The sequence below is a fragment of the Taurulus bubalis genome, assembly GCF_910589615.1.
Source record: "Taurulus bubalis genome assembly, chromosome: 5".
In the NCBI taxonomy this organism is placed as follows: Eukaryota; Metazoa; Chordata; class Actinopteri; order Perciformes; family Cottidae; genus Taurulus; species Taurulus bubalis.
Window position 1 is genome coordinate 17592395 of NC_136593.1, and position 14264 is coordinate 17606658.

At 44.2% G+C, this 14264-nt stretch overlaps 1 protein-coding gene across 1 annotated transcript in view; it reads right to left on the minus strand.

The window, feature by feature from the left end:
• Nucleotides 1-14264, minus strand: part of magi1b (membrane associated guanylate kinase, WW and PDZ domain containing 1b) — a gene marked incomplete at its 5' end in the record, with an annotated part of 118718 nt that overhangs the window by 44000 nt on the left and 60454 nt on the right. Inside the window, one exon of the mRNA XM_079218201.1 lies at nt 1111-1230. Within this exon, the coding sequence (XP_079074327.1) occupies nt 1111-1230 (120 nt within the window). The remainder of the gene's footprint in view (nt 1-1110; nt 1231-14264) is intronic.

The window sequence follows — 14264 nt, forward strand, 5'->3', positions numbered from 1 at the left end:
AGATAACCTGCACATGACGACTTTTTCCATCAACATTGTTTTGTTTTGGCAACTAGAAAGGAGCACTATATTGTCAACTGATGTACTGAGGTAGGATGTGATTACAGAAATGTTGCAAGGCAACTTTCAGTCACGTATTAGACTGAAAGCCCCTTGATAGAACCTAAAAGGCTTGTGTGTGTCTGTGTCAGTGTGTCTAGCCTGCAAACCCAACCGAAATCAACCAAACACTGGTCTAGAACCTCGATGCAGTATATACTATACACCACATCCATTTTTCATGAATATACCTTTGTGATGTCGTTTCCATGAAAGACAAAGCGCATCAAGATTTTGACAGCAACCTTTTGAACTTTCCCATCAACTTTTTCTCGTCCACTTTTGCTTAAAAAAAGTGTGACAGAGAGCTACTTCCAACAAGCCCCAGAGAAAAAGGAGGTAAACATATTGCTGAGAGCCGTCTGACCTATATTTGTGCTGGACGGAGTGATCGGGATATCGGCAAATACCAAAACAAGCAAGCGTATTACAACATCTCCCAAGTCTCTCTGGGACTCTCTGTTCAGACGTTCGTTTATCCGTCTTTCTGCGATGGGTTCACTTTGATGTAAAAGCAGAATCTAGAGTGAAGAATGGGCTCTTCGAATTGAGGGGACTGACACCAAAACTTGACTGTTGCGGGGGCGGACATGTTTTTATCGCCAGCTGGAGGCACCGAGGAGACATGGCTCCCTCCCTCTGTGCCAGCAGTTGCACCTGTCCAGAAGCCATCTGATTGGCCTGGACAGGGACACAACACGGCTGCTTGCTGACGATGTACCATGGGTGGGCGAGTTTAAGCAATGGCTGGTGGTACAGAGGGACTTGGTCATTATCTGCCACGCGAGCAGGCACATCTGTCCAAAGTCAGGTTCAATGCCATTCGACTATTTAAGCATGTTCATGTATTAACGCACAGAGAGGAGAAGAGTGAAAGTCTTGGCTGAGAACTCCTCCACTAAAAAGGTTTGAACGGAAGCATGCCTCGTTTGAAACCTTGTTTAAAACCTTCAAAACGTTCACAGCGTTGCATACAATGCACCCGACCAAGTGTGGGATTTTGGGATTTACCGTCATACGTTCCGATCTCCAACAGGGTCCCACTCTTCTCCAACTCCAGAAAGTCCTCTCTTGAGAGGAAGTTGTAGTCCACGCCGGAAACTTCTCCGTCACGTGGGGAGCGGGTTGTACCTGGACAAAGGATCAGAGAGAGAGAGAGTGGAAGTTAGCGGACGAGAAAGAATAGCATTAAATACTGATGGAGATTTCTTAGTGGCAGCTGGCGTGGTATAATTCACTGGAAGCATTGCTTTCATCTTGGTATTCACTCCACTTTTCTTTTAAGATGTTAGTATCTGAAAATTGGTTTACCAGCCATATATGCTTACTACCATCTCAAAATGAGTATGCAGTGTCACATATAGCATCTCTATTGTTTGCCATGCTCTTCCTTCACACTGGGGTAGTGTGAGGTATCGTAGTAGCACCTTACTGGGATCCTGCCATATGTGGGGGTACATGGGAGTGTGTGTGAGTGTGTGTGTGTGTGTGCGTGTGTGTGTGTGTGGTTTGGCATGTAGCCTGTGAGATTGTAGCGCTTGTCTTTTAATGACTGTTGACAGTTGGCCAGCGCAGCGTCGATTGTAAACAGCTTTACAGCTGAGATGACAACACCGCAAATTTAGCTGATGATAAAAGTCGGGCGGTCTTTCTTTTGTTTTAAACTTTCTTTGCCCCACGAGTGCACATTTCTTGCGAGGTGTCTCACTCTCGACTGCATTTATTGTGTCCTGCTACAAAAATCAAATGATTCTTTAAGTGCTGAAAAAAGCACGGCAAATAATCGTTCTCGTCTTCTGTCTGCGACAACAGAGGGCTTTCCCTTCTTTGCTACCTTCCCTTGCTTTCCTCTCTTAATCTATGCCAACTTGTCTCCCCATCACTCCGTCTCCAGTGGGCCGGGAAGCAATAAACTGGTAAAAATAGATGTGGGGAAAAGGGGAGAGACTCCCCACTGCAGCCACGTTCAGTGACACTGGTGATAAATCACAGATGTGAAGATCCGTACACATGTGGATTACACTTACACAAGCATACACTACATGTAAAAAAAAAGAAAAGACACAAAATCTCTCACACAAAATAATCTTGGCATCATTCGTTTGATCACAGCTATTGCAATCCCTCTATTCTTCCATGTTAGCCCTGTTATAAGCTGCTGTATGGGCACAACCAAAGAGCGCTTCCTGTTCATCACTTGCAATACCTCCCAAACTCCACTCTTTGTGGCCAGACACTCGTGCAGCGAGAGGAAATTGATCTAAAAAGGCCAACAAATCCCATCTGAAGTCTATCAAACAAACAAGTCTGCCCGCTCTTTTCCCAGGCTCTGAGTCTTTTACAGAACGTCAACCTTGGAGAGTCCTCAGCCGAGCCCGAGCCTTCAGCCGACTGTCAGTTCACTTCCCACACAAAAGTGGCCATTGATTGGACTCCATTTAGACACTGCTGCTCTTAGAAAACCAAGTAGGAAGCGGAATTGTGACCAGTGTTTCAAAAGGGATAGAAAAGCAGAGCCTTGGCTCAGAACCGAGGGGTGAGACACTCATCGCTATAGGCCTAATTCATTCAATAACACCCCCCCACACACACCAAACGCTTCATTGACACCAAGCTGGCTGTGAACTAGTGTGAGAAGGAGGTTGGGACTGAGAGTCATGCAAAAAGCCTACAGCCTAGAGTTGGGATTGGAAGAGCCCAAAGACGACTAAAATGCAGAGGAAGCCAGAGAAGGAGTGAGACTCTACCAAAGCTAAGAGTTAGCATAATCCAGCGCCTGGCACACACAAAGGAGCCTTGAAGATTTGCTGTGAGGGTGTTCGTCTAGTGCTGGCTGGCTCATGGCTTAACGGCTATAACATCTTCACCAGCTGAGATGGCTGGGTGTGCGTTGTTAAAAAAATAAATCATCATTAGTAATTCAAGAAAATTTTCAAGGAAACAAGTGTTGAGATATTGGCAGTCGTACTGTAGCGCGCACACACACACACACACACACAACTGTATAATGCACAATAATAAATGCTGCAGGACTGTATGTTCTTAAAAACAACAACAAAGACAAGAAAAAGGAAAGTCATTTCAGTGTCTTCATGCATCATGCCACTGGGTCTCTGCTGTTGCTAGGGACAACCCAGGAAGGATGGGGGGAGATATGTAGGGGAGCTGTGAGGGCAAGTTTGTCCTCCAGTGATGACACAGTCCTCTACACAGCCCTTTTCAATTCCATGACAGGAATATGAAGTACCACAGAGTTATGACTGGTCCGTATGAGAAAGCATGAATGATAAAGAGGCATGTAAAATGAGACGAACGGAGAGATACGAAGAGAGAATGGCGTTGTGGAGAAGTAAAAGAGATTTGAATGACACATGGTCTGCAATGATTTTGACGCTGACCTCAGTCTAAATAAAGCCGGCCTCCTTATTAAACTCCTCAAACCTCTTCGTTCTTTCACGTGTCCACAGTTGTATATCCTTACCGCAACTGTGACCTTTTAGTAATCGGTGACCCATAAAATGAAGGTGCATGCATACACCTTCATTTTATGTGTCACAGATTACAAAAAGGAACCGAAGTGTATACATTAATTGCTTGCTATGCCTGTAAAACATACATTCGGGGGACAACAACTTCTTTGTCTGACACACATTGTTTCCAGTACATTCATGAAACCAACATTGGACCAGAAGCAGCAAAACCTGTGCCAACCATCATGCCCTTTCACACACAAGGAGTGTCTGTTGGAAGGCTGTATGTTATATTAGATCACAATATAATTTGTGGGCGTTCATGTTATTGTCAGTTATTGCCTCAGTATAGTGGTATTTTCAAAGCTCATGCATGCTGTCAGTCGGGCGGCACATTTGAACTATCAAGCCAATTAGTTGAGCGTTATTTGAGACTTGTGGGAGCCGAAGTGCATAAACTCTAGTGTTGAAGCAAAGTGAGCATTTTGTGAAACTGTCATGTATGTGGAAAAATAATTTGGCAGATTTGAACATGTATGGTTTAAAACAGCAGTGAAGCAGGAGTCTAAAATGTTGAGCACTTGCGACATGCTGTTTGGTTCAAAACAAAATCTGCTTTTGAACACTAGTGCTTTATGTCAAATCTGTATTCATACTGGGTGAGGGTTGACATGAATGTGAAGCTGGGTGCAGGACTGCTAAATTTCCATAGAGGAAGGCTGCTTTTTTTTGGGTGCAGTAAGACTTTTGTAATTCATGTTTAAACATGTGGAGCTCTACATAACCACACATTATAATTGGTTCTGTGCCCATCTCTCTATGTTCATCTTCTTGTCTGTCCCTTCGCACAGATGAGGACACAATGCTGAGCCACGTCTTCCCTCAGGCGATCCAGCGGAGGGTTGACTCAGATACCAGCAGTCACAGAAGGGTGACGTGGTGCGGATGTGTGTGAATGGCTGGTAATGGTACAAAAAGGAAACACCTACTGCTATAATCAGCAGCTGTTTCACCCCCTGCCAGCCAGCACATACACATGTACACACAGACAATGGGGAGGAGGGGCATGGACACCAAATGGTATGGTCTGGGGCTAAACGGGAGCTGTGAGCGGAGGGTAATCACTTAATGGAGCTTTATACACACACACACACACACACACACACACACACACACACACACACACACACACACACACACACACACACACACACACACACACACAGCGAGAGGCTGCAGGCAACAAACAGACAGGGCCACCAAAAGCAACTACATAGTTCATAGACTGTAGATGTCAATCACATTGCCCTTTGTTTCTCAGGCTTCACTCGGATGTTTGACTCAAATTCATTCAAACTGCCCTGTCCTGTCCCGTCTCTGCCGTGAACCACCTACGGTGACTCCATTGGACCCCCACAATGAGAGCGACATAGAGCTCAGCACTTCTGCACTGTATCTACAGTCGCTGATCACTAAATAACCATGTTGTAGTTAAGGCTGACCACATCCCAGCCACACCACAAAAGGGAACCATGGGGCGGGCTGTGTTGCTACTATTTTTTTTTCTGGGATATGGGTTTAAATGAGTCTCCAGCGACTCACTGGGGGTAAGGGCACTTTCAGACTTGGGATGGGTTTCATTGGGATTTGTGTGTGTGTGTGTGTGTGTGTGTGTGTGTGTGTGTGTGTGTGTGTGTGTGTGTGTGTGTGTGTGCGTGTGTGTGTGCGTGTCAAAGCTCCATTAAGTGATTACCATGGAAACAATCATCTCCTCCCATGTCTCAAAGCTTGCAAGGTAAAATGTGCTAAATGCTGCAAGTATACGCTTTTAGGACATCTTTAATATGTGGTGTCTCCCAGATGTCCATTCCTGATTGTGTCAAAGCTGCTACTATCGTTTCTGTGATGTAGAAGCCTACAGGATCAGATTCCAGACAATCACTGCCTTGTGCCTCTCACAATAGCCATAATAAACTGCTTGGAGCGACTTCAGTGGTCATAGAAGTCATCAAATCTATCTCATTAGATCCCTTCAGCTGCCTTATTGCTCCAGTTTCCTCAGCCAATGCCATACTTCTACTGCATGGTACGTCGGTGCCCGATTCGACTACCATGTCCTTTTCTCTCTCTGTTTTCCACTGCAGATCGTTCCCATTCAGTCAGTGTAGGCAGGATTCTCAGCTAATCTGCACAGCACCACCACATGAAACTGCATTGAGATCATCTTCAAAACTTACACTTGCTGAATAATTTTATCGGCAACAAAGCAAAAGGAACATCAATGTAGTTTTGTTGGCGGAAAAAAATATTTAACCACCTGGGTCGAGCGAATAAAAAATTTCAAAAATGCAACAAAATTGAATGGCTATTTAAAAATGTAAGGTTTGTGCAGGATGTCCCATGTTGCATTGGTGACAATTCTCTCAGCTCAGCCCGCCAGGAACCTCGACTGAGAGGGTACCAAAGGACCAGGTACTACCCGGTTCTTGATGGAAACACAGATCAAGTCTCAAGACTAGGCGTGTCGATCCCATTGCTATTCCTGCTGTGACTGGCCTTATCAGCAGTGGTGGTATGTGGTGGCTGGTGGGCGGGTGCAAAGATAATAACTTGCTTCTCAAGGTGATTGAAACAAATCAGGTGACAGCTGACTTCAACCAGGCCCCACCTGACCAAACCCCACTGGATATCGGCACTTTTGTTGAGAAACGTGGACCATTCCATTTTACCTGGAGTCATGCATCTCATTCTTGCTGGCTCTTACTTCTACTTCTTGCCAACCCTAATCTTGTCTACAATCTACAGAGGTACCATAAAAAGTGTACTGAGTCACTACCTCAAGATCTGGGGCCTGCAAAGGCTCAGACCCCAAGTCACAACAGGACATAACGAGAACAACAGAAAACATAATACAGGCTTCTCTGCATCCTCAAAGCTTCCTGTATTATCAAGGACCCCTGACATCCTTCCCTCAATGTATCCAATTTCTCTGCCATCTAGTAGGAAAACCCCTGTTTTGCTGTGAAAGGGTTCTTTTCCAATAGCAGAGGCAGACTTACTTAGAGGCTTGCTTACGTTTTCTACAGTTCTGCGCTTATGCAACGTGTTGTATGTCGACCTTATATTCCAGCCAGTATCACTGGGGATGAAAAACTTAAGCCGGAAAAAGAGAACAATCAACAATTTGGTGTCAGTGCGGTTTAGTAGTGCGGTTTAGTTAGATCTGTCCCTCATTTACTGACTTAACCTTGACTATCCTAACCAGTGACTGAGAGAAGCTGTGTATGGCTTACTTCCTCTCCATTAGATTTGGAGAACTGGTTGTGAAAAGATTTATTTGCTGACTCTGTTTTACTAAACACGAGTCCAAAGCATAATATTGTCTTCTATGGCCGATATCAATGCATATTCAGGGTTTCCAAGCTCATGGAAAATTGTAATGTCATTTGAGAGCCATGACATATTATGTAGTATGTAGGCTACGTACGTATGATGTAGGATTGTGTATCATGATTGAAAAAGGTTGACGTTTAAGTTTTGTACAATAAATACATTTGGATTAAAGTGTACTATGCAGTTCTGTTTGTGGTCAGGTTTGGAAATGTTTTCCATGAAAATGTTTGGGAACCCTGATATATGCACACATTAAAAACTCTATTCAGCATATATCAATGAAAACATCAAAATTAATTGTTGTTTATTCAGTCAGTATTTAGACTGTATTGGGGCCTTTTGATGGCTCTCCATTTACTGAACGCAGACTTGCAGCTATTATTAAAGCTAGCCAAATATCCTGAACGCTGAATAAAGCCACATATTTATTTATTTCGAACTAGCTGGACTAACCCAGAGCTAAACATGGAGAATTACATTCATAGCTGAGCTAGAACTACATTTACATTAGGATGCTAATGTTGCTCTGTTTCTTCAGGATGTACATGGGTAACTGCTTGCTGACACTCAAGCCATAACCACTTGCCAAATAGATCTCACATGTCCAATAAATCTCTGATGTATCGTCGATATGTCTAAATTTAGAGAGACTGGATTTATTAATTTTCAGCTACAGTTATGTGCTGGAGAGAAACACTTCTAGACCACAGTAAAACACACTATTTTTAAAAGGCTAAATGCCAAAAAAATGTATGTCAATTGAAGCAGAATTTCTTTGCATATTGTTTTTTTGCAATATCGTCAGACTTGATAATAAAAATATTATAATTACATCTGTAGCTTTTCTGTTGAAAGATAAAACCTGCCTAATTCAAATGTTAAGTTAGGAAAACAGAATTTGCTTGTGACAGTATTTCGCCGTGACGAAACCCAAAACCAACCCTGTGACCTTGGCACTGCCAGTCAAAAGCGTCGTTCCCCTCCACACTGCATCTTAGGACTGGGCTTTTCAACGCCAGAGAGCATCTGGTTACACCATCATGTCTTTCAAATCACAATCAATACATGACAACAAATGGTCACAACCCTTGCTTTGACCTTGTCCTTCCCAGTTGGTCTCCACTGTCACACGGCTTACAGGGGATCAATATCAAATGGTCTCCTTCTGTCACTTTCCTGTCATCTCAACTGAATTGATTCAACTGAGGTGTTCATATCTTGGGTCAAAGACACCAATGAGGGCACAGTTTGTATTTTTGCTTGTGTTGCCATATTGAATACAAACATCACCAGCAAATAGCTCCAACAGTCCATTGTCAAGGTGACTAATGATAACAAATCTAGCGCTATAACTAAACATCTCTGTCTCCAACTAGCTCTCCTATAAAGCCTCCATCTAGTTAACATGACAGCACAGACATTACTTTCCTTCTTACACTCTATATCAGATCTGTTGGTCACCTCTCAAGCTAGTGCTGAACAATAGTGAGCCTCTCATGCTACATTTATGGGAATAAATTAACGACAAAAGTGTTTGTATGTCTTGCACTGAACAAACCACCCACCTGCAGATCCTGAAATAGGCTTCATGATTTAAAATATTGGAAAAGAAAATGGATTGCTTTGATGCACTTAATATAAGGAAGATATTCACCCTTCCCTCTCCAAGCACAAATAGCACTCACTGGCAGACAAACCCAAGCATCTCATCTATATTTAATTGATGTCAGACTATTTTCAGGGAGCATCTGCCCTTCTGGTAGCATGACAGACTCAGACTAAGGTTGCTGACATTTTTTAGGACAGAGGACGGCACTAATAGTAGGTGCGCCACTACAATAGCATTACGTGAATGACCAGAATTACTATATTATTCAATTAGGAATCACAAACACATATTCCACAATATGATAAAAGACATGGTAAAGTATGAGAACTGTGCTATATCTTCCAGAAAGACAAAAATGCTAGCAATGACAGAGGAAAACACATCAAATCTGTGATCTTTCTTCTTCTTTTTTACGCCATCGTACAACGTACATGCATATACACAGAGAAAACCTAGCTTCTAAAAATAACCATGTGTGAAAAATCTGTTTTTTCCCCTGCGCTTGCGTTCCCCCAGAGCAATAGAGCACCCTGGGCCCGCATATCCCCCAGGCCTGGCCTCGCATTTGAGCTGTGACCTACATTTAATTCCCTCCACAAGGACAATGTTGGGCTTGACTCCTTGGACGACTTTGGGTTTATAGCTGGGAGGCGGGAAGTTATCTTGCTTGACATTTTCTTTGGATCCAGTTTGGTGGTATAGTTTGTCATTTTTTCTAGGTCTGTCTTCATCTTGCTTAGAATGCACCGCTTTCTTGAGATTGAAGGATGTGAGGGAACCAGACTGAAATACTTCTTTCATGTTCGTAGCAGGCTTCCTTCGCTTCTTGCGGACTCCAAAACATCCACAAAGATTGAGAGAAAAGAGACTGAACATGACTTTATGCTGGTTCTAAAATAGAGATCCAGGTAACTGTGTCCTAATGTCCTCGAATGTCACTGCTCAGACAGTGAAAACTGGTTTGACGACGGCAAGCTGAAGCACCAAAACATCCAAATTCATATACCGTTTGTCTTTGTTCAAAGAAATCGGATAAAAAGACATCGTGAAAAAAAAGCAGCTAAAATTGCACGTCTCCCTTGGTGAATTCTTGCTTTTAGGGTGACGAAACAAACCCTCTGTGACATTATACACAGTAGCAGTACTGCAGCACAATGTGGTAAAAACACAAAGAGGATTCGCCTAACTTTTTATTTGCTCGACAAACTAGGAGGAGGACCTTGTTCTGACCCTCGGGCGCCGAAGACTTTGAGGGAAGTATCAGTGAAAGATCACCAAATCACAAATGTTGTCAGTATCCACAAGCAAAGGAAGGCATGCAAAACATATGGGGATGAGTTAAGAGAGTTTGTATCCATATGCAAGATGACATCATGAAAACATGAACAATAAGGTAATTTTTATTAACAACCAAACAAGGAGTTTATAACTGACTTGGCTTTGACCAGCGTTCACACTCTAACTGCCTCACACATGTCGGAGCGTGACGATGACATAACCGCATCATCTGTTAGAGAAGCAAGACCAATTGGGTTAATGCACACACACCCTGGACGGCACACTGTGTGGTTGTATTTTTGCAATATTGTGCACGCCGCTGCTATTTCTGTACTTGAAATTAGCAAATGTTTAGAGAGTATGGTAATGTTTATGCCAAATTGGCTAAACATTCTTGGATCGATATAAAATACCTGTTATGGAACGTAATTGATAGCAAACTACACTTCCTTTATTTCTCATCATGAACCACTAAGGATGAGGTATCCTCTGCCCTGCCGTTCAGCTAGTTAAACCTGAAATTACTGAGCATCAGAAGGGAAGTGACCAAACGAGTTAGTCAGGCTCTTAAGAAAACACACCTTCTCAAAAAAGAAATGACATTCAGGAGCAGTTTTTTTTTTTTTTGCATAAGCTAAGACGACAAAGATAATTATGACGTTTGCGTGCAAGTCTGATCATTTCAAACACAGTGAGAATTGAAAGACATACAATAATTTGATACTGTAAAGATAACTTTACAGTATCAGACAGCCCTTTCCATCACAATCAATCTAAAAAAATGCAGGATTGAAAACAACACAAACAAAACGAGGGCGGAAAGGAAGGATTCACCATGGTGAACTGATCAGTGCATTGGGGGGAAAGTAGGTCATCACAAATGTGTTTGGTAATGATTCATTATCATAATTGTTCTATTAATAGGCCCAGCTGTTCTTATTCGGCTTGTGTGCTGATCCACTTCGGTCATTCAGGACAGGAGTGATTTGAAAGAGTGCATTTTAAGTAGTTTGCGGCTGGCGTGGAAACAGTTAGACTCCGACAGTGTTTTGGGAATTTGTTGTTTTGTTTTTCACAAGACGCATGAACCATTGACAGAGTTAAATGTATATGCTAGGTTAGAGAGGAAGCTGTTCTCTGCAATGCCTGTGTAAGGCCTCTGCACCCCGACACTTCCAGCTTTCCTTTCCACGTACGTTACGTTTGCTCCCTCTTTCATTTGGTCCTCACACTTGACCCAGGCAATCAAATCTGCAACACCGGAAAACAACTCTCTCTTTTAATTCTGAATATTAAGAAAGTTATCATGACAGACTCCTCCATCCATCTGCTGGTTTGTGTTTCCTTGGGCTGCATCGCGTTTGGCAGATGTGACGACTGCTTGTGTGGCCGGGCAAAACTGTTCCTGCTTAGGTTTGACTGGAAGACAACTGTGGGTTTTTGCTCAAGCCGCTGACTGGGTCCTGCCAAAAGCCCAAGCTCCAATGATGTCATGTAAACCAGAGGTACAGCAAATAACTGCTGCTTCATTGCTATTGGCTGCCACACTCATTCAAATGACCAGCTATACCAAAATCCAGATGTGACTAAATATTTTGGGTTGTGGCTAATACACGCTGATTATACTGGAGGACTGACTAGGAAATAGTATTGAATCCAATGTGAGGTCCCAGGACAGGGATGTTATGTGTACAGATTGTAAAGCCCCCTGAGGCAAATTTGTATTTGTGATGTTGGGCTATATAAAATAAACTGAATTGTGTCCTAACCATCAATGATATAAGAAATTAAATGCCATATTGATACATATGATCTGTGGATTGTTGCCCAAAATCGATGCAGCAGAACCAGAAACATCCTCTTATCTATTCCATGCATTCCTCTTCCTCGTTAAAAGATTGAAGCCTACATTACCCACGATGCCACCCAACTGCTGACAGCGCACGTGTGTTACACTGGAGACAGCTAATGTACAGTAGCAGCGAGCCGCCGGCCTCAAACAGGGATGAGGTGCGGGTCACAGAGGGCAGGTGAGGTCACTTCTTTCAAACTCCATTACTCCTGTGCAGACTCTTTGTTTTACCCGGTTAAGTAATATCAATAGTCAGAAAGAAGTGAGGGAGCAGGTCACAGTCTGGCTTCTTCTTCTTTTATCTTTCGCATGATGTATGCATCCCTCATTTGTCCACCGTATGTAGTCTGGGCACGTCTCACGTGAGAAAGTGGAGCGAAGGGGTGAAGCAGTGGGCCAATGTGATGTGTACGCTAACAGCTCTGGCTCCCTCTCTAATAAAGATGGGTGCCTCAACATACAGCAAGCAAAGGCTTTCCCTTAGTCCTGCCTGTATGAAGTGAAAAACAAAAATTGCCCCGTGCACTGAATCATGCTTCTTTGAAATGAAATGACTGCGTTACATTCCAAGGCGGCCCAGTAGAGGCTTGAATTAGCCAGCTGTATGTCGTTCAAAGAGTCAAGTCATCAAATTATTTTTACACACACACACACACACACACACACACACACACACACACACACACACACACACACACACACACACACACACACACACACACACACACACACACACACACACACTGCCGTCATATTCCAAAACCAAAACAGATCCATCCACCATCTTCGCCACAGCTTGCCTGCCAGTGCTTCTCTCCTTTTCTTTTTTTGGGGGTGAAACGCATGCACACACACTCACAAGGGGTGGCGAGTTGACTGGGGTTTGTCAGCACGGCAGGGGGATGGAGCCATCTGTCCCAGTGCAGGGTTAATCCAACCCAAAGCACAGGCCGCAGATACCAGCATTTTCCAGTCTACACATTTCTAGCTCCATGGTGGCAATGTTATTTTCTTTTAGTTTTGTGGGAAGGAGGACCGATTACAGTCTGTCGTCCAGCCGTAAGGACACCCCAATCATTCCACCTGATTCCTAACCCCCCCCCAAATCTCTCCATGTGGTGGTGGCAGGGAATTAAACATTGAAGGGAACCGTTTTAGAGATGGTTTTTCAATGATTGGAACGGATGCTTTTCATTTGGGATGGAGTGTTTTGTGTTGAGGGGGGGATTTCACTGCTCTGGCTGGCTGACAGAGGCTCGCAATGAAGAGACGATTCACACACATACACACCACAATGAGATCAAAACAGGCCTTTCCCTGGATCTGTGACATGCTTCAATCTTTTCCCCCCTTCCTGAGCAATGCTTTCAGCTCTAAATGATTCACATTTAGGGGTCTGAGGACCGGGGGAAGGGAATAAAAAGAGGGAGAGTAGAGTGAGAAACAAAAAAACCTGAAGGGCAGTAGTGCAGTGTGAAGCTAAATCAGCCAGAAACTGCCTGAAAATGCCCCCCGCACACATACCCAGCCGGCCTTTGTCTTTTTAGTCCACCCAGGAAAAAAAAAGAAGCACCGTGGGCAAGCTGCTACCTACAGCAACATGGAAATGGAAGAGAGAGGCTTTAAAACGATACATTTAGAGGAGCGGGGAGGGAGGGATGGAGATGAAGGGGGGGTGGGGGTCGACACAGGAGATGGATCGAGAGGGAGAGAAAGAAAGAGGGAGGTTGAAGGAGAAGCAGAAGCTAATCTTAGCATCCTGGAAGCTCCAGACAGACAAACAGACAAGGCAGCAGTTTGCTGCTGGAGGTAATGGCTTCCGTTATGATCAAGCATGTCAACAGATGCAGACATCGCAGAGCTGGAGCGCTTGCACCACAAACACATACTGTACATACGCACACGGGAAGTGACAGTTTGCACACACGCACGGACGGACACACGGGCACACACACACACACACGGACACACACACACACACACACATACATTCACGCACAGACACGCGCATACCTGAGACAGACAGAGGCAGGCAGACACACACAGCTTCCGTTTGACCACAACACATCAGCCTCCATTACTGCCAGCGATGTGCCTCCGTCTCCATCGCTCTGCCCTGGATGCCTTCCGCCTGATGCACAGCCATCCTGACCGCCTGCCTCTCCATCTCCCTTCCATCCCAACCCCCAACCGTTAAATCACAGCAACCCACGGCATCCCCACTCCGAATGAAACACAGAACAAAATACCTCAGTCAGGAGCCCGTGAGGGGGGCTTTCTTCTCCTTTACCTTACAGTCCACGGAATAACACCACGTCGACAGGAGACAGAGGGAGCAACAACAAAAAGAAGAAAAAAAAGATCCAATCAGGTGTGGATGAGGGCAAGGAATGCCGGTGCAGCTTTACATTTCCTTCTCCTTTCCACCCTCCCCTTCCTCCTCCCGTGCGTCTGTCCTCTGTCCAGCTTTGGCTTTGTGATGCTAAGCTAATGGGAGCTAAGCTAAGCAGCATCCACACATAGGCTTATAATGCGCTCCGTCTCAGACCCACACACACACACA